The sequence below is a fragment of the Paroedura picta genome, chromosome 11 (genome assembly GCF_049243985.1).
Source record: "Paroedura picta isolate Pp20150507F chromosome 11, Ppicta_v3.0, whole genome shotgun sequence".
Classification (NCBI taxonomy): Eukaryota; Metazoa; Chordata; class Lepidosauria; order Squamata; family Gekkonidae; genus Paroedura; species Paroedura picta.
The window spans coordinates 21,044,279-21,070,015 of record NC_135379.1 but is presented as its reverse complement, the minus strand read 5'-3'; the positions used below and the strand labels follow the sequence as shown (position 1 = coordinate 21,070,015).

Sequence of the window (25,737 nt, the reverse complement as noted above, 5' to 3'; positions counted from 1 at the left end):
TTCTACCCTCCCCCCTGGAGGGGGATGTCTAGAAATTTTCCAAGCAAATGCATCTTTTGTTTAGCATACATTTCTGTACACATAAGCCTCCTGATTCACACATTCCACCTGTCAAAGTAGATGTTGAATGTCTACGAATAGATTGGAGCACATTTTTCCTCTTAAATTATTTTAATTTCTTTACTTCAGTATTTATACCTTGCATTTCTCAGTGGGAACCCAAAGCAGCTTAGAGCATCACTTTCCCCACCTCCATTTTATATTCACAATACCCCTGTGAGGTAGGGCTAAAGAGAAGGGTGGTATCAAGTCACCCACCATGGTGGGATTCAGGCTTGTCTCTCCCAGATCCTAGTCCGGCACTCTAACCATCCTTACCAAAACTGACTTCTTGGGCAGCCAACTCACAGAAGGCAGAGCAAATAGGTGGGCAGAGGTAAATACAGCTGCTGGGAGTAAAAGAACTCAGAATGCTTCCAAGCCAGGACAGAGAGAAACATAGAATCATAGAGTTGGAAGGGGCCTCCAGGGTCATCTAGTCCAACCCCCTGCACAATGCAGGAACTCACAAATAGGGAGGTTCCCTATTTTGGAGTACTACAAGGTACACTACCGTGTTCAGTGGGACTTCCTTCCAGGTAATAGGGCCACCTGTGGGCTGGGCTCCCTCCCAGCTTTTTGGCAGAAAAGACCAGGCGTGGGATCTGAGGCATTCACAACAGATGTTTCCATTATTCTCTATGGGCAATCATACCTTCCCTATGGCCAATCAAGTCTTCTCTATAGACAATCGCTGCCTCTAGTTTTAATGCGTCCCTTCCCAACTCTTTTGATAACGCTCTTTAAGCGGACTTGATCGTTTTCGCCAAAGTTCTGCTGACTTAGACAGAGTTGTAGACCCAAGGGGGGAAAGTTTGTTCAACTTTTGCGTCCTGCCCCGACACGAGCCAGCCAAGCAGGATTTTGGAAGGAGGCCGATGACGCGCGGCGACTCGCATCGCCTTCCAGCAAGCGGCGTGAATCAGCAAAGAGGCCGCCCTCCCCCCCCCCGGACGCCCCGCGTAGGGAAGGAGGCGGGGGGCAGGAGAGCAGGGCCGCGTATAAAGGGAGCTGGACGGGGCAGGGGCTGCCAAACGCCTCTCGAGTCGACTCGGCAGCGCCCTCCGGAACCCTCCTCGCTCGCTCCGATGCTGCCCTTTAGGACCCCGCGGGCCACATTGTTGGCAGGCTGGCTCTTGCTGCTTCTGGGGCACGCCTGTCCCCAGGCGGTCGGCAAAGGTAATGGCTTCTCCGGGAGTCGCTCCGAGGGGCTGTTCTCCAGTGGCTTTGCTCCGGCGACTTGCTTGCACTCGAAAGCACATGCCCTGGATAAGTCTTTGTTGGTCTTAAAGGGGCTGCTTGGACCAACACAGCTACCAATTTGAATCTTGCTTATATAGGTTACTTTCACCTGCTGGATGCTTTTTGTGTGGGGTCAGCATTGTGTGGTACTTCTCTCCCCCCCCCCTTTGCCATTTAGTAATTTAGCCCAGTCTGCTTTGTTCCCAAGAATAGTCTCCTTGAAGTGGAATCTATTTGCATGATTCCTCTTCTCCTCCACCCTCAGCCTTCTTGGTCCAAGTGGTTGATAACTGAGGCACCTTCTCTGTCTTTTCCACAGACAACAGAGAGATCTGCTTGCAGCCACCAGATAAAGGAAGCTGCCGGGCTCTTCATGAAAGGTGGTTTTATGACCGATACACGCAGACTTGCAAGACGTTTACCTACGGCGGTTGTGAGGGGAACACCAATAACTTCCTAAGTGAGGAAGATTGTGAGAAAACTTGCTGGATGATAAGAAGTAAGTCACCCCACTGGAGAACGAGGGTCCCAAACGGCATTGTGGGGATTTGTCCTGAAACGCTTCTATTGCCAATATGTTCTTCTCTGATACCGCTCAGACCACTTCCTTCTTTGCACTGCTTAATTCAGCCTACCTCTTGGTTTCTGATCAGTGCGGATCCAGATTCTGAAACCAGTTTCTGTCACATTTGAATACTCGAGGTGTTCATGCGGTATAATTTAAGCCCTATGGAAATATCACAGCAAAAACAGAATCCAGTAGCACCTTTAAGACCTCACGCCTTGAATAAATCTTTGTTGGTCTTAAAGGTGCTATTGGACTCTGTTTTTGTTGTGCTACTTCAGACCAACACGGCTACCCACCTGAACCTATGGAAATATGATTCTGCTGCAACATCTCCTTTCATTGCTTCTAAATCGACATTCTGCAACCTCCTGAAATGTCCTTGAAGTTCTGGGAACTATGGTGGCCCACCTGTTCACCACCACCTGTGCATGGACAGTTCAAGAGAGGATAGAAATAAGCTCCTGTTTTGGAGCTGTGCTCCAGGTGCATTGCTTGGGAGGCCATCACTCAGCTGGGCTGTGTCCATGCATGCTCCATAAGGAGGTGGAAAGCTGGACTATATTCCTTCAAACTGGCCTTTTGTGAGATATATGAGAGAGAATCACTAACAGAGAATGTCAGAAGAGGAATAGTAGTGCATAGGGACTAGCAGATTCTAGCACAGCCCACAAAAACATGCTAGGCTTCCACATTGACTCAATTTTTCAATAATTAAAATTGCTTTTAAGGCATGAAGGTACTCCCCAAGCTGCATTTTCTACCTTCCCAGGATTCCATCTTCTTAAGTGTTTAGATCCAAACACAGAGTCTACGGAGGGGGAAACAGTACTGCGGAGCAGACCTGAAGGGACGGGACCTTGGGCAATGCAAGAAAGATTTTGGAGGCGGGAAGAGGGCTGTTAATGGGGAAATGCCAGTTTGATGAAGGTCGGTTAGCCCAGTGGTCCCCAACCTGCGGGCCGATGTGTGGGCGCGGCCCGCGGGTGCGGCCCGATGCATGGGCGCGGCCCGATGCGCGGGCACGGGCCGCAGGCACGGCCCGATGTGTGGGCGTGGCCTGTGCGGGCCGCGCCCCAATGCCCTTCCGGTCCCCAACCTCAGAAAGGTTGGGGACCACTGGGTTAGCCTGAGTGATTTTGTGACAGGTCATGGGGCAGGCTTCAAGGGTTCAGCCAAGGATCTGAGCCAGTCATCCCAAGCTCTATGCTTTCACTCTAACCTACATTATTCCAGCGTGTGGTGAAAGGTACAGTGCTTGGAGACAGGAGTCTCTGTTTTAACATCCATGCGAGAAGGACTGGGCCACACATGGCCAGCACCATGGTTTGTAAGTTTAACTCCGATTGCCATCTTGATGATCTGTTAAATTCTTTTCACTTCAGGAGTTCCCAAAATATGCCGACTGGAATCTGATGAAGGGCACTGCAGGGCTTTAATACCGAAATATTTCTTCAACTTAACTTCAATGGCCTGTGAGAAATTTTACTACGGGGGATGTTCTGGCAATGATAACCAATTTGACAGTAAAGATTCGTGTATGGACTACTGCCTGCCTCAGAAAGGTAAAGATTTTTTTTCTTAATATGATGCGAGGGCCTGCCTAGCATGATTGGTAGGGAATAAATGGAAGCCCTAGCCCACATCAGCCCCCTCCTTGCCCCATCCATGTCATAGAAACATAGAATCATAAAGTTGGAAGGAGCCACAAAGGCCATCTAGTCCAAGCCCCTGCTCAATGCAGGATCAGCTTAAAGCATCCATGGTAAATATATCTGTCCAGCCACTGCTTAAAGACCACCACTGAGGGGCAGCTCACCATCTCCTTAGGTAGCCAATTCTATGGCTGAACTACTCTGACTGTGAATCCTCCTCCCTCCCCCATATCTAGCTGGTACTATTCTGCATGTCCCTTGTTCTCTCCTCTACAAAGGCCTCAAGGATTTTGAAGTTAGCTATGAGGAGATACTGGGGGGGGGGGGGGTGTTCGTTAGATTTTCTAATATTTGTTAGAAAATATTCTCTCCTGCATCCGTTAATTTTCCAGGGTGGGTGAAAAATAGTCTATGCTCTGCAATTTAGGATATCTGAGCCACCAAGCATGAGAGGCATGGTTTGATGCCATAAGAACATAAGGCCTGTTTTATTTTTTTCTGTCAGAAATGAATGGGAATCTTTGCTTCTCTTGACACGTAAACAAAAGAAGTACCTGTGGGAACACCACCAGCCAGTGTGGTGTAGTGGTTAAGAGTGGAAGCTTGTAATCTGGTGAGCCAAGCTTGATGCCACGCTCTTCCACATGCAGCCAGCTGGGTGACGTTGGGTTTGCCAGAGCACTGATAAGGCTGTTCTGACCAAGCAGTAATATCAGGGCTCTCTCAGCCTCACCTACCTCACAGGGAGTCTGTTGTGGGGAGAGAAAAGGGAAGGTCGACTGAAAGCCACTTTGAGACTTCTTTGGGTAGAGAAAAGCAGTACATAAGAACCCCCTCTTCTTCTTTTCTTCTTCTTCAGTAATCAGGGCTCTCTCAGCCTCACCTACCTCACAGGGTGTCTGCTGTGGGAAGAGGAAAGGGAAGGTGATTGTAAGCCGTTTTGAGACTCCTTTGGGTAGTGAAAAGCTGGGTATAAAAACCCATCCTCCTCCTTCTTCACTGTGATGAGAACTGAAAATGCCTCTTACTGTTAGTGACTTAAGTAATTAAGGATCAGGCTTATTCCTGTCTGCATACCTCCTCTGAGCGTCTGTAGTCTAGTTGTGCTGAGAACATCAGATATCCTTCTTGCATAAACCAGAGAACAGCATTGTGTAAGCATAGAGCTGTGTGTCTGGCTCCATTGTAAGTGCCCTTCCTAAGTTCAAACCAGAAAATATTTCCTCCCATGTCTTGGCTGGCATGTTGGCTTCTACTATCAAGGAAATGGCATGCCCCAAGTTTCCACTGCCAGATGTCTGCAAATATTTGCAAATATTTGCAATTTTAGGAAAGGGGTATCCTTTGCTCCCTTGTTTAATAAAGTTGGGGTACACCATGAAATAAAAAAGGTAGAATTTTTTCCTAGCAATCAGCACATGTGCTACTTGTTAAATCTCTGTCTCTTCAGGAAGTACCCTATCTTCTGATGTCACCCCCCGTCTGTCAGTGAAGCATCTGTGCTAATATTTGTTTATAAATCTATGCACAACATTCTAATAGGTTGGGGGGGTATTCTATATATATATTCCACCCTCTAAGATTTCCACCCTTTGACCCCCTTCTGTTTGTTCTGTGGAAAAAAACACCTGAATGCACTTAGAAAAGCCATAGGAATATTTGGGTAAAAGTTTGTGTGTGGGGGGGGGGGAGATTCAATCCATTACATTTTGCAATTGTTTGAGCATCTTATCCTACAAGCTTCAATGAAAGGTCATAACTCTGGGTGAAATTTAGACAAGTCTATCATTCAAAGTAGCAATTACAGCATGGAATCTCATCTGAAAGTCAGAATCAATAAGACTGCTATCCTTTTCTACTTACAGAGGGGTTTGCATTTGACAGACAGAAATTGGGAAAGGACTCATGAGAGGGGGGTTCAGCATGGAGAATATCTAAATAAACCAAAGAAGCTTATTTTTGAATTAGGCTTTTATTGGTTTTGAACTCTTCACTGTGATAATAATTTACTGGGCAACACTGATCAAGCTCTTGAACTTATGCTTCTTTTTTTAAAACAAAAACAAATGAAGACGGACCCTCATTTTGCTATAGCCCTAAAGATGAAGGGACCTGTTCAGCCTCAGTAACTCGCTTTTACTACAACAGAAAGACAAAAACCTGTGAAAAATTCATCTACACCGGATGTGGTGGAAACGAAAACAATTTTGCAAGGATGAAAGATTGCATCAAAGTCTGTAAGAAAGGTATGCGGTTTTCCTTTGGCTTTGATAGCCAATTGTAGGCATTTATCATCATCATCATCATTGTCATTATTATTATTGAATTTCTCTTAGAGCTCTCTCAGCTTCACCTATTTCACAGGATGCCTATTGTAAGGACAGGAAGGGAGAGGTATTTGTAAACCACTTTGGGTAGAAAAACCCGCTCTTCTTCACTACTACTCTACTCATTTTGTAAGGGAAGGCAGATGGCTGAAAAATTATCCCAGTGGACAACAACAAATTGTCACTGTATTCTATGGATGCTTTTGCTGTTTCCACAATGTGGCTTTTTCCACAATGTGGCATCCTCAGTATGCTCCTCCTCAAGTGTGGTTTACACTGACCTTTTTGGAAATAAGGCAGTCCCAGCATGTTAGCACATTAACTGAAAGAAATGGTTGCATTTTCCTGCCTAGTTCCCCACCATCATTCCCTAACAGGCACCATCTTCCTGGCCTTTGTTTCCTGCCACACCACCAAAGGGCATTCTGAGCAAAAACCTAGTAACTGTCCAAGCACTATAGCAACCTACTGCCAGGCATTTATTACAAATCTTAATAGAACCATTATAGTGCTGTAGCGCATGCATGAAGGAAAGAACTATACAATAGTAACTGTCCAAGCACTATAGCAACCTACTGCCAGGCATTTATTACAAATCTTAATAGAACCATTATAGTGCTGTAGCGCACGCATGAAGGAAAGAACAATACAGGTCCTCCTGACAGGCAGAATGACAGTGCTTTTGACACACTGGGTACCACATGGGGGGAATGGGTAGAAAAATCATACAGCAATGTGCATAGGAAGCTCCCACATAGGGAAGCTCCCACTGACAAGAAACAGTGACATTGATGAAAACAACATGGACCATTGACACACATGGAAGCAGACTTGAACAGAGCTAACTGAGAATGTGGTATGCGGTTGTCGCCCATGTAGCTGTCCCAGTGAAGTCAGAAAAATGTCCTGTTGTCCTTTGAAGTAGTGTAAAGGACACCCTTTTCTTTCCCGGCCCCATGGCCTCTCTATTGATTTATTTATCAAATTGGTATACTGTCTCTCCTGACCTGCTCAAGGAGAAGAATGTTGAAATCAAATTTACTGCAAGCAAAGTTTGTATGTAAATCACCTAGTCATGAAATCATATATGTTGGACAGTTTTGTGCAATTATGCTGCATTCATGGCTTTTCCAGTGGTAAAAGCATATGCCTATGTCCATCAGTTCCCACTCTCATCAGTAGGATGAGAAGACTGTTGGCCCAAGCTGGTCGAGGGGATAAATGGAGTTAGTAGTTTCACCACCATCTTTTAGTCTTATTAATTCTAGTCTTAATAATTTTAGTAATGTGATTCGGGTATTTATGGGGTTTTATTGTATTTTTATTCTTTTATTGTGTGAACTGCCGTGAGCCCATATTGGGAATGGCGGTATATAAATTCAAATAGATAAATAGATGATTTATTTCATATCACTTTCTTTCCATTGTCAAAGAATGGATGGGGTTTGGCTTCTTCCAGAAAGAGTGATAATAGCCTCCCCACCCCCACAGCTATTGCTAATTGTAATTTGGGTTTTGTTGTTGTTGTTTTTTTAGCACAAAGAAAACCAAAACCCCGGATATGAGGAAGAAATGTTTTCAACAACAGTCGGTTGGAATATCACCTGCTGTCTTTACTCAGAAGAAGTCACCGAATGCTTTAACTTAATTTATCATTTCGATAATTTACACTTACCCTGTATGATCAGTTGTTGAATGCTGCAAACCAGATTCAGACAGGGCAGTAGACTAGATCCTGTGAGAGATCGTCTGGAGAAGCTAGACTCAGATACTTGGGTAGCTGAACCTAATTCAGAGATCTTGGTTGGCACAAGTGGACTCCACACACATGTGCATCTTTCTATGCCACCTCTGGATGACAGGGGCTGTCTTCACACCATGCTGTAATGTGGGGAATGAGAAGATAGAGCTGTTTTTTATATCCCGCTTTTCACTACTGACGGAGTCCCAAAGCAGCTTATAAATACCTTTCACTTTCTCTCCCCACAACAGACACCCTGTGAGATAGGTAGAGCTAAAAAAGTTCATCAGAACTGCTCTGCAAGAACAGCCCTAAGAGGACTGTGTCTAGCCCAAGGTCACCCAGCATGTGGAGGAGTGGAGAAGCAAACCTGGTTCTCCAGATTAGAGTCCACTGCTCTTAACCACTGCACTACACTGGCTTTTTCTGCCTTAACATGTGGTTAGGGCATACAGAGAAGATGTCACAGCTTTATAGGGTTAAGGGGAGCTTTCCTGATGCCTTTGGGTCTTTTTTATGTAAGTGTTTTCATTCGTTTAAAACATGGTCTTTTGTATAGTATACAGAAATTGTCCTGCTGTTTTGGGAGCTGGGCTTAAGCACTGTACAGCTGTGGTAGTCCCATTTTCCAGGACTGTAAAAATAAATATCACTGCTGTTAGTATTGTAGTTGTAAATGTCTGCTGAAAATGATATGGTATTGCCATATCTTTGAACTGTTGAGTGTCTCTTTGTCAAGTTTAGGGGGCAGTATTTAGTAAATATGACTTGTGCATGTTTCATGGGTGTTACTAATACAGGTAACTGTAAGCTTGCCTTAAGAGGGTAGCCATGTTGGGCTGCAATAGAAAGCTAGATGCAATTCAGGGAGCACCCTAGAGGCCAGCAAGATTTTGGGGGTATCTTTTAGAATTAAAGCTTATCTGATGTCTGACAGAGGGAACTTTGACTCTTGAAAGTTTATACCTCCAAAATTTTGTTTCAGGGAATTAAAGTGAATTACACTCAGATCTAGCTCTTGGAAGCTTTTTATGAGCAAATAAGGCCAATTAGCTACTTAACAATGTCGACCAGTGAATGCAGTAATGTTTACATATTTTACCATCAATTTATTTGGTTGTAAAACAATAGGATTTATTTTAACATAACTTTATTCTTACTGATGATAAATTATGGACACTACACTGGGGAACAACAGATGCAAAGCAACTACATAGGAATCTGAAACTTAACAACTGGAAGTAAGATCACATCTCCTTTTTTACATATGCATTTATATATGCTCTTAATCTCTTGTTATTTGCTGGATTATTTGTTCTAAACCTGACTCAACCCTAGCTGCCCATTCTCTAGCGCAGGGGTAGTCAACCTGTGGTCCTCCAGATGTTCATGGACTACAATTCTCATGAGCCCCTGCCAGCAAACACTAGGTATTTTTGCACCTGTGCTGGGTAAAGTATTAATTGTTGAGAAAGTATTAATTGTTGAGGGTTATATGCTAAATGGCTCTATGGAAATATAAGTAATTTCCACTGTAAATGTGCTGACTTAAATGAGTTGCAAAATAAAAAGTTTATTTACATTAAATCTCAGCATACTATCCTTGTGTTCCAGTAAGTGGTGTATTTTTTTCTGCTCCTCTTTATTTCTACCCTTGTTTTGTAACAGTTGAGCGTGGCTAATGGCTTCTGATATCACCATGGCCATGAATTTAATTGTCTATTTATTTAGATATTCATAGTCTATTTTTCTCCTCATCTGAGAACTCAAAGCAGCTGACGTGTTCCATCACTCGCACAGTTTATAATATTTTGACCCATTTAAGGCCACAGGTAGCATGCCACAGGTTTGCTTCTTCCCAAAGACTCATGCTGCTGATCACACCCAGGGTTTAAATGCCCATAACAGAGAAGGAACAATTCAGTCCGGATCTTGTTCATCTGGCAAGTAAATGCTCTCAAACTCCCTCCTCTTGATCCTGTTTCACTGAGAACTGTTTCAGAGTTCTGTGTTATTTTGGTGGTCTCCATGTAATGGGTTTGATATTCTGTACTCACAAATAAGACCATGACCGTCTCTGCCTTGGGTATTTTGGCAGCTTGGTGGCATCAAGGCATTTCCAGATGCAATTCTTTACAGTGGAAGCAGTGGACATGAATGTGCTTTCTCATTTTAATACAGTGTTCGTGATAATGTAGAACCATTTCAGATATCTTTTTGTGGGCCATTCCACAGACATTGCTCTGATCTTACAATGTATTTTGGTGGAGCCTATTCAACACTCATGAGGATCCACATTGATCAAAGTATTTAATACAGTGTTTGTACCTTACCAGTGCTCTTTTGTTTTGGTGGTTCATTGTGGTCATGGAATGGATATGAAGTGTGATGAGTTCAAGGTGACCAAACATAAAACCCCGAAGGATCCGGGGGGCTCTGTGGTTTGGAAGAATGCTTTTACCCTGCGGCAGTGCAACAAAGTGCTCGATGTGATGTTTATGTTGCGAGCTCTGGCTATGGACAACATATGTGAGTGGACAATGAATATGGGATGACCAACAAATCTGTGGGTGCACATTTCTTGCAGTGCAAGCTGTAGTCATGGATATGATATATGCTTTGATGATTCGTATGGGGTGATCCAACAGAAAAACTCTCAGGATACAAGCTTTGGAGCCATGTTTTTGCACTCAAGCAATGCAGCGGATCCATTGTTTTTGTGGTGCAAGATGCCGCCACGGACATGATATGTGATTTGATGGTGAGTTTTTAAAGATCGAGTGCAAAAATCATTAGGGGCCATGAACATCTATCTATTTCAACTACATTTTTGTGCTATTTAGCCCCACAATGAAGTGGATACGTGATTTTTGTGCCGCTGCCTATATAAGACATGGTCTACTACGAAGGTGGTCTTGTTTCATTTTAATGTAACCTTCAGATCCATCAGGATCCGTGCCTCAGATCCATATTTTTGTGATTCTGCAATGCAACAAAGTATTGGATCTATTTTTTAATGGTCCAGTCCACAGTCCTGGCTTCCACGTGTGATTTGATATGGGGTTTCTTAAGAGTTCATTTTTAAAAGGGGAGGATACATGAGGATGCGCGTAGAATCCTTCTTTTACTTTCTTCCCTGACGCTGCAGCAACACTGCCTTAACTTCCCCTGCTGTCTTATGAGACATTTGGAAAAGGAGCTGCTTCTACCGCAAAATCCTCGCTAGCCTCCCCCACACACACACACGCCCACCGGCCGCCCTGCGCGCCTTCCCACCCCACGACAGCTCTCCCCTCCCCTTGTGACTCCTCGTGGAGACTCCCATTGGGGTAGTCGCTGAAGCGGCGAGGCCGCAAGCGTGCCGCGCCTTCCTTGCCCCGGCTTCGGGCCCTATAAAGAGGGCGGCTGGCCGGCCTAGAGCCGCAAACTCCTCTTGGCGGGCCATGGCGCCGCTCTCTCGCTCCCGGCACGACGCCCTCCTGCCAGGCGGGGCCCTCCTGCTCCTTCACCTCCTCCGGCTGCTGCTGCTGGTGGGGCGCGTCAGTCCTACCTCGGAGGAAGGTAATTTCTTCCGGCGGGGCTTCTCCGTGGTCCTCCGGGGCAGCTCTCTCCATTGCTTCCTTCCAAGAAATCTGCCGCCCTTTCCTCTCCCCTCCAAACTCGAAGCGTTTGGTATACGTTTGACTCGCAGAAATCCAGCCCTCGGCGTCTTCTCCCCCAGCATCCCAAAGTCTATTCAGAGGACTATACTACCACTGGCATTAGAACACTCCTATGTTAAGGAGGGAAGAGCCTCTTGTGGTGCAGAGTAGTAAGGCAGCAGACATGCAGTCTGAAAGCTCTGCCCATGAGGCTGGGAGTTCAATCCCAGCAGCCGGCTCAAGGTTGACTCAGCCTTCCATCCTTCCGAGGTCGGTAAAATGAGTACCCAGCTTGCTGGGGGGTAAGCGGTAATGACTGGGGAAGCCACTGGCAAACCACCCCGTATTGAGTCTGCCATGAAAACGCTAGAGGGCGTCACCCCAAGGGTCAGACATGACCCGGTGCTTGCACCGGGGATACCTTTACCTTTAACTTTTATGTTAAGGAGGCAGGTGCCAGACTTTAGGCAGTAGCTGCAGTACCAGGCTGAGAACTGGAAGGCCCTCCTGTTCTGATGACTCCAGTCAACTCTGGGTAGGCATGTCCATACAAAGCCCTGGGCATCCAGCTGACTGTCCAATATAAGGTCATTTAGCTCCTGGTTGGAGGTACGACCCTATAACATTTCTAGATCTCTTACGGGTAGAGTATACAACTAATACTATTCATGAATCTCTGCATCCAAACTAATCTTTTATTAAAGAAATTTATTAAGGCAATGGCACGTTCTCAACACATCAACAGACATCCATACCATCTATTATTAGTGTAATGCAAATAATTACAGGAGAGCAATTACATGAGAAAAACAAGTGGCCCATTCTGGAAAGAATCTCTCAATCAATTTCCCATATTTTTAGGTTTAGAACATCATCTCCTTTCAAAAACTAGCTGATCCACTTGATAATGATACACATGCTTGGCTAACTCCTTGACTTCAAACACCACACAAGATTATGTTAAATGGCTTCTTAAATAATTTAAGACCTGTTAGTTCCTTCTTGCTACTGTTCATCTTAACAAACGCTGTTTAAAAATAAGGATTGCAAGCATTCCAGACATATAAATTTCTGCTACCCCACAACTAATGCCCCCCACCTTTGAAACAAAAGTCCACTTCTCTGAAGTTGGACATTCTTGCCCTTCTCAGGCTTTTGCACCCAGGCCTCAACAATATCAATATGGGTAACTGCAGCTTCTAATTCACACAAGGCCATATAATTGTGTTACTACTTTGTTTCTCCTCCCTTACCAAGGCTATTCCACGCTGGGTCTCTGAACTCCCGTTTTGGCATGTGTAGGAAGGAGGCCAGGCTGTCCATGCTTCTCTGCAATCTTTTTGGTCAAGTCCAGCAACTGTTCCCCTGTATTGCTGGCTAGGTGCATGACATAATCTCACAGGGTTGTTCTGAGGGTTGAAATAGAATGCAGTGGGTTCCTCTTGTGGAGAAAAGTGGGGCATCAGTGTAGAAACAAATAGCCTGTGGTTTCTGCGAACACAACCTTCCATCTTTAAAAGTTCACGTACTTTTCATAACCTTGTTGCTGATGGTTAGCATGTGGACAGTGTTCCCTGTCTGGAACATGCCACAGTGTAATTGCTTATAGATGCATGACAGAAGGACAACTCCATGGACCACTGGTCCCGCCTGCCATACCAAGGTTGTAAGGACGGACACTTTGCTCAACCAGGTAACATGGTTCATAAATTTGGTCCACCTCTCCTTTTGGTCAGCTCTGAGGCGTATCCTGCTTTTTAAAAGGTTGAGCTGGCCAAGTGCATGTCCTGGGATTTGCCTCCTGTTTTCTACTGGGGATGAGCGCATATCGATCAAATGTCATAGTCAATATGCCTTCTCTTCCACGCTCCACTGATGTTGCACTAATGGAGAAGTCTCCGAAATCATAAACCAGGAATGGCTGGGAAACAATGCTCTCAAGCCCATCTTGCTCAGAAAGGGAGCTCATAATTAGCAGCTGGTGCCAAAATGTTTATGGAAACAGGGAGTCCCTGGGGAAGTCATAGGTGAAAGCCAGCGTGCCTTCTCAAGGTCATGGGTCATTCCCTTGCAGGCTGCTGTACCCTTTTACTTTTCTCCTTCCCTTTCAGTGTACCATAAATGTTTAGAATTCAGGATTAGGATTTGGCTGCTCCAGATTAATATCCCCACTCTGGTAAGAATCCACTTAGGCCAGCTGGACTCTCGGCCCAACTTTCCTCACAGGGATAAAAAGGCATTAGGAATGATGTATTTAGCCACTTTGGATCCCCATTCATACCCCTGGGATCTCTTCTCCTCTCCCCGTCCCTTCACCTCTTCCCCCATTATGAACCAGTGAAGCATTATTTGGGGAAGAAGGCCAGTGGTGTACGGCACACGCAGGTAGCTTTCAAAGACTCACATCACTTTCCAGCAAGCAGCATGAATCAGCTGAGAGGATTTCCTCCCCCCCTACCCATATACCCCATGTGATGAATAAATGGAGGCAGGGAAGCTGGGGCACATATAAAGGGGGTTGGATTGGGCAGAGGCCTCTAAATACCTCTTCATCTGCAGCACTCTCTGGGATCCTCCTCGTTCGCCATGTAGCTGCCCTCTACAGCCCCATGAGTTATCTTGCTAGCAGGCTGGCCCTTGTTGCTTCTGGGGCACGTCTGTCCCCAGGTGGTCAGGAAAGGTAATCTCTTCTTTGGGAGGTGCTTTGAGGGTCACTCTAAGGGGCTGTTCTCCTCTAGTTGCTTTGTTCAGTGGACTACAGTGTGATGTGTGGTTAAAGACAACTTTCTGCCCTTCCCAATTCTGCCCAATCAACCCAACAAGAAATGTGCTTGGGAACTAGTTGACCTGGGAAGGGCAATAGCAGAGGATGTAATAGAGGGACATATATTTTCCAATAATAAAACTGTAGCATGCTGGAGCATTGTGCAGTGTAACTTATACTTATTTCCTAGTTCTACATATATGCAGTGGCCCATTTCCCAAAAACAGTGTAAGCTGACAGCTGTTGCTTAAGTGAATTACAAACTTCTTCATCCTAGCAATGCCTTGCTTATATAGCTTACATTCACCTACTGGACTCTTCTTGTATGGGATCAGAGAACCTCCCTGGCTTCTTGATAGAGCCACCTTTATACTATTTACCTCCCTACTTCCTTCCTGTCCTCAACTGTAGCTGAGTCTATATGGTTCCCTTTTAACGTCCCCGCTCCTTCCGTTAGGTGATGCAAAGGGCCCCTTCTGGATGGCTGCGCCTGTCCTTAGCCCCATATCCTCTCTCCATGGTTCTCTGAGGTTAGGGTCTAGGATCTGTCTCTTATTGCCCCTCCCAGCTCTAGCCTGCTCTCTGGAATGAAGCCAGGGAGGCTGGTTCTTCTCCTTTCCTGTCCCCTGCCACATCCCTTCTGTGTTCCCCTGGCACTGCCCTGTGTCCCAGGCCCGGCTCTGCTATGGCAGGTGGGAAGAAGGCTGCTCTGAGCAGGATGAGGGGATCAGCACTAGGACCCAGCTCCTCTCTGTCAGCTGTGGTGTTGGCGGACCATGCTGCACCAGCCTCAACAGGGCCTTGGGCTGAGGTGGCTGATGTGAGGGCAGCAGCAAGCATGGCAATGGCTCCCTCAGCTGGGGAGGGGTCTTGTAGCTCCTTAGCGGCACCTGGTGAGCTTCAGTTTCATTGTGGGGGGTAGCTGAGCCTGGGGTCATGGAGGGCCTGGCAGGGGCAGCTCCCAGCTCTTCTGGGACTCTGAATCTGGGGTTCTGGGTCACTCCCAGCTTATTATTTGGTAATTTTGCCCAATCTGCTTTGTTCCCAAGAATGGTCTTCTTGAAGTGGAATCTATTTGTATGATTCCTCCTCTCCCCCATGCAAAGTCTTCTTGGTCAAACTGGTTGATAACTGAGGCACCTTCTCTGTCTTTTCCGCAGACAACAGAGAGATCTGCTTGCAGCCACCAGATAAAGGAAGCTGCCGGGCTCTTCATGAAAGGTGGTTTTATGACCGATACACGCAGACTTGCAAGACGTTTACCTACGGCGGTTGTGAGGGGAACACCAATAACTTCCTAAGTGAGGAAGATTGTGAGAAAACTTGCTGGATGATAAGAAGTAAGTTGCCCCACTGGAGAACGATGGACCCAAACGGCATTATGGGGTTTTGTCCTGAGACACTTCCATTGTCCACATATTCCTCTACCCACTGAAAAACCCAACTTATATACACCAGCAGACAATGGATTTTACCACCAGTGCATGATGTTGGTCAATTTCAAGTTTAAACAGACTGGACCCCGCTGTCAGGATCTTGCCGTGCATTGGTCAATTACACTGAAGAAGAGTTGGTTCTTACATGCCGCTTTTCTCTACAAGGAGTCTCAAAGCAGATTGCAATCGCCTTCCCTTTCCTCTCCCCACAACAGGCACCCTGTGAGGTAGGTGAGGCTGAGAGAGCCCTGATATTACTGCTCAGTCAGAACAGCTTTATCAGTGCTGTGACAAGTCCAAGGTCACCCAGCTGGCTGCGTGTGGAGGAAGAGCAGTGAATCAAACCAGGCTCGCCAGATTAGAAATTCGCGCTCCTAACCACTACACCAAGCTGACCCTTATTGCTCCCTTCAGTCCTGCCTTGAACCACAAGCCTGGTCCTCGGCAGGTCTACAAACACAACACTAGATTTCCACATGTACTCAGTTTTAAAAAATTAAAATTGCTTTTCAGGTATGAAAATACTCCCCAAGTTATGTTTTCTTCCTTCTCAGGATTATATTGTCTGGTCAAATGTTTAGACCCAGCCACAAGCAAAGTCTATGGAGGGGGAAGAATACTGAAGAACAGATCTGAAAAGACCTTGGGCAATGCAAGAAAGCTTTTGGGACTGAAAAGAGAGGGAAACCGTAGAGCAGGGGTAGTCAACCTGTGGTCCTCCAGATGTTCATGGACTACAATTCCCGTGAGCCCCTGTCAGCAAACTCTGTCAGGGGCTCATGGGAATTGTAGTCCATGAACATCTGGAGGACCACAGGTTGACTACCCCTGCCGTAAAGGGCTACTGATGGGGAAATGGCAGCTTTTAGTCCAGCAGAAGAAATATGTTTCAGATAGCCATAGAGACAATTACCATAAATGGTCATAAGAAAAACTACTGAAAACTGTTTTAAACCTATCAGATGGCAGCTGAAGACTGTATCTACCAGCTATGAAAGCTGATAACACAATCCCCCCTTTTCAGACACCATGAACTTCTGACGTCCTTCTTCTCCTCTTTTATCTCACACTTTTCTCTCTGATCAGGGATTTTTCGCTTCATTCCATGCTACTGCACTTAATCCTCCCAACAACCTTGTGAAGGTCAGTTAGCCTGAGTGATTTGTGACATGCCCAAGGTCACCTGGCAGGTTTCCAGGGTTGAGCTAAGTATTTGAGCCAGTCATCTCAAGCTCTACTCTGACACTCTAACCTCTACACCAGTGGTCCCCAACCCCCGGTCCGGGGACCGGGATCGGTCCGTGGATCAATTGGTACTGGGCCGTGGCTCCTTCTTGCCCTCCTCCCTGGTTGCTGCCTCGGGGGCTGCCCTGCCACTGGCTCATCTTTGGTGATCTCCAGCGACCACCATGGCTGGGGCTCCCCCTTGATGTGGCACTGCACAGCTGCTGCTGGCAGCGCCCCCCAGCGGATGGCAGGAAGTCAGGGGCACTGGTGGGAAAGCAAGTGGAGCAGGGGATCAGGTGGCAGCAACATCCCTTGGCAAAAGACTACCTCCCCGGGCCTCAGTAAAATTGTCAAGCATTGACCGGTCCCCGGAGATAAAAAGGTTGGGGGCCACTGCTCTACACTATTCCAGCATGAGAACATCCATGGGAGAAGGACTGGGCCACACAAAAACTCCCCAGGGAATGTTACCTGCAGGATCCAGCACTATGGATTGCCATCTTGATGATCTGATAAATTCTTTTCACTTCAGGAGTTCCCGAGAAATGCCGACCGGAATTTGATGAAGGGTTCTGCAGGGCTTTAATACCGAAATATTTCTTCAATCTAATTTCAATGACCTGTGAGAAATTTTACTACGGGGGATGTTTTGGCAATGATAACCAATTTGACAGTAGAGATTCCTGTATGGACTACTGCTGGCCTCAGGAAGGTAAGGATTTTTTTGTTGTTGATGTTACAATGATGCAAGGGCCTGTCTAGTTTGATTTGTAGGGTATAAATGGAAACTCAAGCTCACATCAGAGGATTCAAGTTTTTGCTCCTCTCACCATTTAAACAAAAGAAGCACCTGCCGGCTCCCACTGCGGTGGGAGCGGAAAATTCCTTTTACTGCTGGTGACTTTGATCATTATTTCTTTCTGCATACCCCCTCTGGGATTCTGTAGTCTAGTTGGGTTAGCACCGTTAAGAAAGTCAGAGATCCTTATTGCATGAACCAGAGAACAGAATTGTGCAGGCAGAGAGCAGTTTCTGGCTCCATTGTAAGTGCCCCTCCTAAGTTCAAACCAGAAATTATTTTCTCCCATGTTTCTTCTGGAATGCTGGCTTCTAATATCAAGCAACTGAAAATGCCTCTTACTGTTTGTGACTTAAGTAATTAAGGATCAGGCTTATTCCTGTCTGCATACCTCCTCTGAGCATCTGTAGTCTAGTTATGCTAGGACAGCTGAGAACATCAGATATCCTTCTTGCACGAACCAGGGAACAGCATTGTCTAAGCGTAGAGCTGTGTGTCTGGCTCCATTGTGAGTTCCTTTCCTAAGTTCAAACCAGAAAATATTTTCTCCCATGTCTTGGCTGGCATGTTGGCTTCTATCAAAGAAATGGCATGCCCCAAGTTTCCACAGCCAGATGTCTGAAAATATTTGCAATTTTAGGAAAGGGCTATCTTTTGCTCCCTTGTTTAATAAAGTCAGGGTACACCATGAAATAAAGAAATGTAGAATTTTTCTAGCAATCAGCACATGTGCTAATGGTTAAATCTCTGTCTCTTCAGGTAGTACCCTATCTTCTGATGTCTCCCCCAGTCTGTCAGTGAAGCATCTGTGCTACTATTTGTTTATAAATGTATGCACACATATGCTTGCATTCTAATAGGTTGGGGGGGGTATTTTATATATAAAATATCTAAGATATCCACCCTTTGAAACACCCTTATATTTGTTCTGTGGAAGAAAGCACCTGAATGCACTTAGAAAGGCCATAGGGATATCTGGTTAAAATGGGGGTGGGGGGGAGATTCAATCCATTAAATTTTGCAATTGTTTGACCATCTTAGTTACAAGCTTACAAGTTACAAGGGGGGGTCAGCATGGAGAATATGTAAATATACCAAAGAACCTTATTTTTGGAGTCAGCCTTGGTTTTGAACTCTTCACTATGATAATCATTTACTGAGCAACATCGATCATGTTCATCAATTTCTCTTTTTCTTTTTAATTTGAAGATGGACCCTCATTTTGCTATAGCCCTAAAGATGAAGGGGTCTGTTTAGCTTCAGTAACTCGCTTTTACTACAACAGAAAGACAAAAGAATGTGAAAAATTCATTTATACTGGATGTGGTGGAAATGAAAACAATTTTGTAAAAAAGAAAGTTTGTAACAAAATCTGTAAGAAAGGTATGCTGTTTTCCTTTGGCTTTGATAGCTAGTTGTTGTTAGGTGCGAAGTCGTGTCCGACCCATTGCGACCCCATGGACAATGATCCTCCAGGCCTTCCTGTCCTCTACCATTCCCTGGAGTCCATTTAAGTTTGCACCTACTGCTTCAGTGACTCCATCCAGCCACCTGTCATCCCCTTCTTCTTTTGCCCTCGATCGCTCCCAGCATTAGGCTCTTCTCCGGGGAGTCATTCCTTCTCATGAGGTGGCCAAAGTATTTGAGTTTCATGTTCAGGATCTGGCCTTCTAAGGAGGTCAGGACTGATCTCCTCTAGGACTGATTGGTTTGTTTGCCTTGCAGTCCAAGGGACTCGCAAGAGTCTTCTCCAGCACCAGAGTTCAAAAGCCTCAATTCTTTGACGCTCAGCCTTTTTTTATGGTTCAACTTTCGCAGCCATACATTGCAACTGGGAATACCATAGCCTTGACTAGACACACTTTTGTTGGCAGGGTGATGTCTCTGCTTTTTAGGATTCTGTCTAGATTTGTCATAGCTTTCCTTCCCAGGAACAAGCGTCTTTTAATTTCTTTGCTGCAGTCCCCATCTGCAGTGATCTTGGAGCCCAGGAAAATGAAATCTGTCACTATCTCCATTTCTTCCCCATCTATTTGCCAGGAAGTGAGAGGGCCAGATGCCATGATCTTCGTTTTCTTGATGTTGAGTTTCAAGCCAACTTTTGCACTCTCCTCCTTCACCCGCATCAACAGGCTCTTTAGTTCCTCTTCACTTTCTGCCATTAGAGTGGTATCATCTGCATATCTGAGGTTGTTGATATTTCTCCCTGCAATCTTGATCCCAATTTGTGACTCTTCTAATCCCGCCTTTCTCATTATGTGCTCCGCATACAAGTTAAATAGGCAAGGCGACAGTATACAGCCTTGCCGGACTCCTTTCTCAATTTTGAACCAATCAGTGATTCCATGTTCGGTTCTCAGTGTTGCTTCTTGACCTGCATATAAGTTTCTCAAGAGACAAATAAGATACTCTGGTATTCCCATCTCTTTAAGAACTTGCCACAGTTTGTTGTGCTCCACACAATCAAAGGCATAGTCAATGAAGCAGAAGTAGACGTTCTTCTGGTACTCCCTAGCTTTCTCCATGATCCAGCGTATGTTGGCAATTTGATCTCTAGGTCCTCTGCCTCTTCGAAATCCTGCCTGTACTTCCGGAAGTTCTCGGTCCACATATTGCTGGAGCCTAGCTTGTAAAATTTTGAGCATAACTTTGCTAGCATGAGAAATGAGTGCAATGGTGTGGTAGTTTGAACATTCTTTGGCCTTGCCCTTCTTTGGGATTGGAATGTAAACTGACCTTTTCCAATCCTATGGCCAGTTGTAGTTGTAGACTATTATTATTATTATTATTATTATTATTATTATTATTATTATTATTATTATTTAACTATGCTGCCTTCCCAGTGAGCTGAATCAGGGCAGTGTACATTTGTCTGTGTGTAAAATGCTGACAAGTTGCAGCTGACTTATAGCAATTCCTCTTGGTGATTTCAAGGCAAGAGAAGAACAGTAGTGATTCACCATTGTCTGACTCTGTGTAGCAGCCCTGGACTTCGGGGGGGGGGGGGGAGTCACTCCTCCAAGCACTAACCCAGATCCATACTGTTTAGCTCTCAAGTTCCAATAAGATCAGGCTAATTATGGGCATTTTAGTCCACCCCAAATGCTTGAGGAGGAGTAAATTATGGTAAATTAAATAGGCTTCACAAATGGGAGAAAATAGTGCTATAATGTTGAATTCAGTTGGTTGGATTCAGACTAAATTTTCTTTCTCCCTTTCAATTCCCTCTTCCTGCTGCAGCCCCCTCCCAATTAGACCCTCACACTGTTCCTGAGAGAGATTGCTGAGCTGCAGCAGGGAGGCAGAAGATTTCTGCCTTGCGTGGGCAGAAGATTTATTCTGGATCAAACTGTTGAAGACATATTTCCTTGTAAACCTGCATGTGATTGGGTTGTCTATGGCACAGGGGCCTGTTTCCTGTTGATTCTGCAGAATGTGTTAAGTAAGAAGATCATGGGTCATCTCTTGACGGTAATAAATAGATGACAACATGGTGTATGGCTTAAAGAGTGGTGAACTCTATCCTGGAGCACCAGGTTTGTGTCCCCACTTCTTCCACATGCAGCCAGCTGCATGACCTTAGATTAATCATAGTTCTCTCAGAGCTGTGCTAACACAGCAGTTCTCTTAGAGTTCTCTCAGCCCCAACTATTTCACAGGATGCCTGTTTTGAGGAGAGGAAGGATGAGTTTCATAAACAGCTTTTGGACTCATTCGGGTAGCAAAAATCAGGGTCTATAAAAACAGCTCTTCTTCTTCACTCCACCCACTCTGTTAGGGAAAGTGGAGAACTGAAAAATTATCCCAGTGGCCAACAATAGGTTGCCACTGCATAAAGATTCTACAGCTGTTCTTGAAGTGTCCACACTGTGACTTTTTTTGGGGAGGAGGGAGCTTTCCCATGATGTAATTATCCTTTTTCTGGTTTTCCCCATCCTCACTATGCTCCTTCTCAAGTATGGTTTATGCTGATCTTTTTAGAAAGAAGGCAATCCCAGCATGTTAGCACATTAACTGAAAGGAATGGTTACATTTTCCTGCCTAGTTCCCCAGCATCAGTCCCTCACAGGCACCATCTTACCAGCCTTTGTTTCCTGCCACACAACCAAAGGGCATTCTGAGCAAAAACCTAGTAACTGTTCAAGCATTATAGCAATCTAATGCCAGGCATTCATTACAAATCTTAATAGAACCATTATAGTAGCACACACATGAATGAAAGAACAATACAGGTCCTCCTGACTGTCAGAATGACCATGCTCTTGACCCAGTGGATATCACATGTGTGTGGGGGGAGTGTATGGAAAAAACATACAGCAATGTGCATAGAACGCTCCCACATATGGAAGTTCCCTTTGCCAAGGAACAGTGACACTGATGAAAGCAAGATAGATAATCGCCCCATGCGGAAGCAGACTTGGGCAACTTTATGGAGAACAAATTGAGAATGTGGTATGTGGTTGTCATCCATGTAGCTGTCCCAGTGAAGCCAGAAAAATGTCCTGTTGTCCTGTGAGGCAGTGCAAAGGACACCATTTTCCCTCCTAGCTCTGTGGCCCCTCTATTGCTTTATTTAGAAAATATGTACACTGATTCTCCAATCCTGCTCAAAGCAGCTCTAGGAAGAAGTGAACATTGAAATCAAATCCACTGCAAGTTTGCATTTAAGCAACTAGTCATGAAATCACATACTTTGGACAGTTTTGTGCAATTATGCCACATTAATGGCATTTCCCATGGTTAAAATACTTTATTTTATTTCACTCTTCACTCCCTGTCATACAGTGGATCCTATCTGGCTTTTTCTAGAACTAGTAGAACTCCCCCTCCCACCCACAGTTATAGCCATTACAGTGAGTAGAGTGATTAAATATGTGTGATTTGATTTCTGTTCTTTGTTTTTTATCAGGTAGAAAATAAAAACCTCAGGAGGAAGAGGTGTTTCAGCAAGTCAGATGGAATGCCACCTACTGTCTTTACACTGAAGAGGTCTTTAATTGCTTTAAATTTATAATTATTTTCATAATATATACTTTTCCTGTATGATTAATTGTTCAACATTGCAAACCAGATTCAGTCAGGACAATTGTTATACAATTCACCTTTCTGGACTGGATCCTGTGAGATCTTCTGGAGGAGCTAGGCTCAAATATCTAGCACCTGGGTTGCTGAAACTCATTCCAAGAACTTGATGAGCACAAGTGGACTAAATACACATATCCAGTCAAAACTTATCTAGTATCTGACAAAGGGAGCTTTGACTCTTGAAAGATTAAACCTCCCAAATTTTGTTTCAGGAGATTAAATTGAGTAATTTCAGATCTAGCACTTGTAAGATTTACATTAGCAAACAAAGCAAATAAGTTATTTAATATTCTTTACTGTTGATTACAGTTTCCTTATCATTTGATTTGGTTGTAAAACAAATGGATTTAACTTCATCACTCATTTATTTTTACTGATGATAAGTTATGGACACAACAATGTGGAACAACAAACACAAATCAATAATGTAGAAATCTGAAACTTCCTAAAGACTGGACACAAAATCACATCTCTAAAAGTGGCAAAGACACTGGCTTAGACAACATCTCTCCGGAGTGTCTGAAAGAAATATTAACTGATGGGATTCCTTCTTTACAATTCGGCCTTCTCAGATTCCTTCTTTACATTCATTGACAGGATCAGACATGTTCCCAACAACTGGAATATGGCAGTCATTATCCCCTTCTACAAGAAAGGAAGCAGAATGGACCCAGCAAATTATAGATCAATAAGTTTACTATCAGTTGATGCTAGACACCTCTTAAATGCCAAGATTGGCTGGAACAGAAAGATCTAATTGCAGCTGAACAGGCAGGGTTCCAGAAAGGAAGAGCTACCATAGGTCACTGTATTACACTGCAACACCTGGTGGAGAAGTATGGTAAAAGGGCACAAGCTCCCTTTATGCTGCCTTTGGAGATCTGAAGGCGGCATTTGACTCTATCTCCCATGTCAAGCTATGGGAGAAACTGGATTCCTCAAATCTTGACCCTTCCAATCTAGTTGGTGTAAAACCACCAAGATCAAGCTTGCAAGCCTGGGATTCTCCACAGCAGATCAACTCAGACTGGGTGAAAATCAGGCAAAGCGAATTCTCAGGCAAAAAAATACAAGATATTGAATGACAAATGGACTTAGCAAATGCTAAAGCCTTTCTCTCATCACCATCCACAAGACACAGATTAAAACCAGCTGCCTACTTCTTATCAGTTGGCATCAACAAGTGCAGGAGAGTGCTAACATTAGCAAGATGTTCAGCCAGACCCACAGCACTTCTGGAGGGTAGATATCGTTGCTTTAGGATGCTTTGGGCAGATCCTGCGTTGAGCAGGGGGTTGGACTAGATGGCCTGTATGGCCCCTTCCAACTCTATGATTCTATGAGAGTATTTGCACCCAGATGCCAATAAGCCAGCAAGGCCACTTGGTACTTTAGACACAGCCCAGAAAGGACAGAGATAATGGAGCAGTAAAGTGACCTGGGAACCAAATGGAGACTGGAGAGGGGAGCTAGACAACCCCAGAGAATCAGTAAAACCAGAATGAACACCCTGGAAAGGATCAGTCATGCAGCATACCAAAATATACTTCAAACAATTGAGGGGGGGCTACATGACACTTGCCCACTCCTAAAGTACCCCACCCCTATTTTTAAGGTGGTTGGGGATGGGGCTTCTCCAGGTAAGCATCATGGAAGCACCATACAAAGATCAGAGCATACATTCTGCAGTGTCCACCCATTTGTTCTTGGTCTCCAAAACAATCCACGATACCAAGTATTGGAGGAAACTCCAATGCATACAGGAGTCCAGGACACCCAAGAGCTCAAAGTGAGTATCCTTATTAACCATGATTGGGGCCAGAGCATCACTGGGCTGGTGCGACTCTTCTGGCAGTGATGCCTTTTTAAGCAGACTGACATGGAAGACTACGTGTGTTTTCCTATTTGAAGGCTGCAGATCTACTCTGGTTGCCACCTTACTGACCATTTCCAAAACCTTAAATAAGCCCATTAACTTGTAACTTAATTTATTGTTTGGGTGCCTGTTTTTCAAATTGTTCTTGGAAATGAAGACCACATTCCCCTTCCCAGCCCAGGTGCAGGAAACCTCTTGCAATCAAACCATTTTATATATGTGGCCTTAGACTCATCCAGATCCCAAACCACACCCTCCCTGGAGTCCCTTTTGTTGCCCACCCCTCCAAGGCCAGGGGCATCCCCTCCTGATCTCCTGGTGGGAGTACGAGAGCATGGAAAGGTTGTATCATGTAGCCATGGACTATCTTGAAGGGAGAGACCCTGGTACCCTAGTTGATGAAGAATTGCAGGTACTGTTCCAACACCTGATTGACCCATTTGGTCTAGCCATTACTAGTGGGGTGGTAGGCAGAGCTCTTCCCCTGAGCTAGCCCATCAATCTCAGAAGGGTCTGTCAAAACTTAGCTGTCAATTGTACACCACAATCTGAGATTATTCCATTATGGCCAGATACACAACTCTGGGCCTGGAATGACAGCCCTCAGAGTGGAATGACACCCCCTTAGGAGTTCCATGGGTAATCTGGGCCTGGAATGACAGGCCCCAGAGTGGAATGACACTCCTCATAACAGCCTTTTCCAACCCATTGACTGTGGAAGAGCCCCTGAAATAATTTTTCACATCCCATCAGTTACCTGTCTTGACAAGTGCTTTGACTTACACTGGCTTGGTAGTATCTCATGCACAAGAAGACATTCCTCTGCTTCCTGTCTTCCATTTGACACCCGTGACCTTCACCTGTTGACAGACACCCCTACCCTTTGTTGCTTTGCGCATGAATTACAACTGCAGGAGGAACACAGGACAAAAGCGGGCTCTAGAAATTACATCATCAAACTTTTTTCCATGGCTACCGAAGTATGCATTTGGGAGAAATGCCTGATATAGTACCCTTTGTCATTAGATGGACAACCTGTCCAGAGGATTCCTGCCAGGGCAACCTCACCCCAGAAGACTGCATGGTGTTCTGCTGGGGCTGCAGACCATGGTATCCTGAAGCTTCCCCACCTGCAGTCACACAATCAAACTGCCAAAATGTATTTTGTTTGCAAACTGTGCATGCACCAGAATCCATATGAAACAGGCATTGTTCAACAGTTCGCCCTGTAAGGGGACATTTTCTGGATCCTTCTTGTAATGTCTACTTCCTACTGTAGT

At 45.0% G+C, this 25,737-nt stretch overlaps 2 protein-coding genes across 3 annotated transcripts; both read left to right on the top strand.

Moving 5' to 3' along the window:
* Nucleotides 1-1,104: 1,104 nt before the first annotated feature.
* Nucleotides 1,105-9,216, top strand: LOC143820772 (tissue factor pathway inhibitor 2-like). The gene is made up of 5 exons (XM_077303998.1): nt 1,105-1,278; nt 1,661-1,840; nt 3,292-3,471; nt 5,634-5,807; nt 7,425-9,216. The coding sequence occupies exons 1-5, from the start codon at nt 1,188-1,190 to the stop codon at nt 7,451-7,453; spliced, it is 654 nt and encodes a 217-aa protein (XP_077160113.1). The 5' UTR covers nt 1,105-1,187; the 3' UTR covers nt 7,454-9,216.
* A 1,733-nt stretch (nt 9,217-10,949) lies between these two features.
* On the top strand, nt 10,950-22,868 carry LOC143820773 (tissue factor pathway inhibitor 2-like). 2 transcript variants are annotated; one of them, XM_077304000.1, is made up of 5 exons: nt 10,950-11,190; nt 15,195-15,374; nt 17,230-17,409; nt 18,706-18,879; nt 22,406-22,868. In XM_077304000.1, the coding sequence occupies exons 1-5, from the start codon at nt 11,073-11,075 to the stop codon at nt 22,414-22,416; spliced, it is 663 nt and encodes a 220-aa protein (XP_077160115.1). In that variant the 5' UTR covers nt 10,950-11,072; the 3' UTR covers nt 22,417-22,868. The 2 variants fall into 2 exon arrangements, with proteins under 2 accessions (XP_077160115.1, XP_077160116.1); XM_077304001.1 differs by lacking the exon at nt 18,706-18,879 and having other exon boundaries at nt 10,965-11,190.
* The last annotated feature ends 2,869 nt before the right edge of the window (nt 22,869-25,737 follow it).

Bases quoted from the DNA above. Each gene is read 5' to 3' on its own strand.
- LOC143820772 (XM_077303998.1), top strand. From the start codon at position 1,188: ATGCTGCCCTTTAGGACCCCGCGGGCCACATTGTTGGCAGGCTGGCTC. The intron at 1,841-3,291 runs GTAAGTCACCCC...TTTTCACTTCAG, and splicing joins AACTTGCTGGATGATAAGAA to GAGTTCCCAAAATATGCCGA. The intron at 3,472-5,633 runs GTAAAGATTTTT...AAACAAATGAAG, and splicing joins CTACTGCCTGCCTCAGAAAG to ACGGACCCTCATTTTGCTAT.
- LOC143820773 (XM_077304000.1), top strand. From the start codon at position 11,073: ATGGCGCCGCTCTCTCGCTCCCGGCACGACGCCCTCCTGCCAGGCGGG. The intron at 11,191-15,194 runs GTAATTTCTTCC...TCTTTTCCGCAG, and splicing joins CAGTCCTACCTCGGAGGAAG to ACAACAGAGAGATCTGCTTG. The intron at 15,375-17,229 runs GTAAGTTGCCCC...TTTTCACTTCAG, and splicing joins AACTTGCTGGATGATAAGAA to GAGTTCCCGAGAAATGCCGA.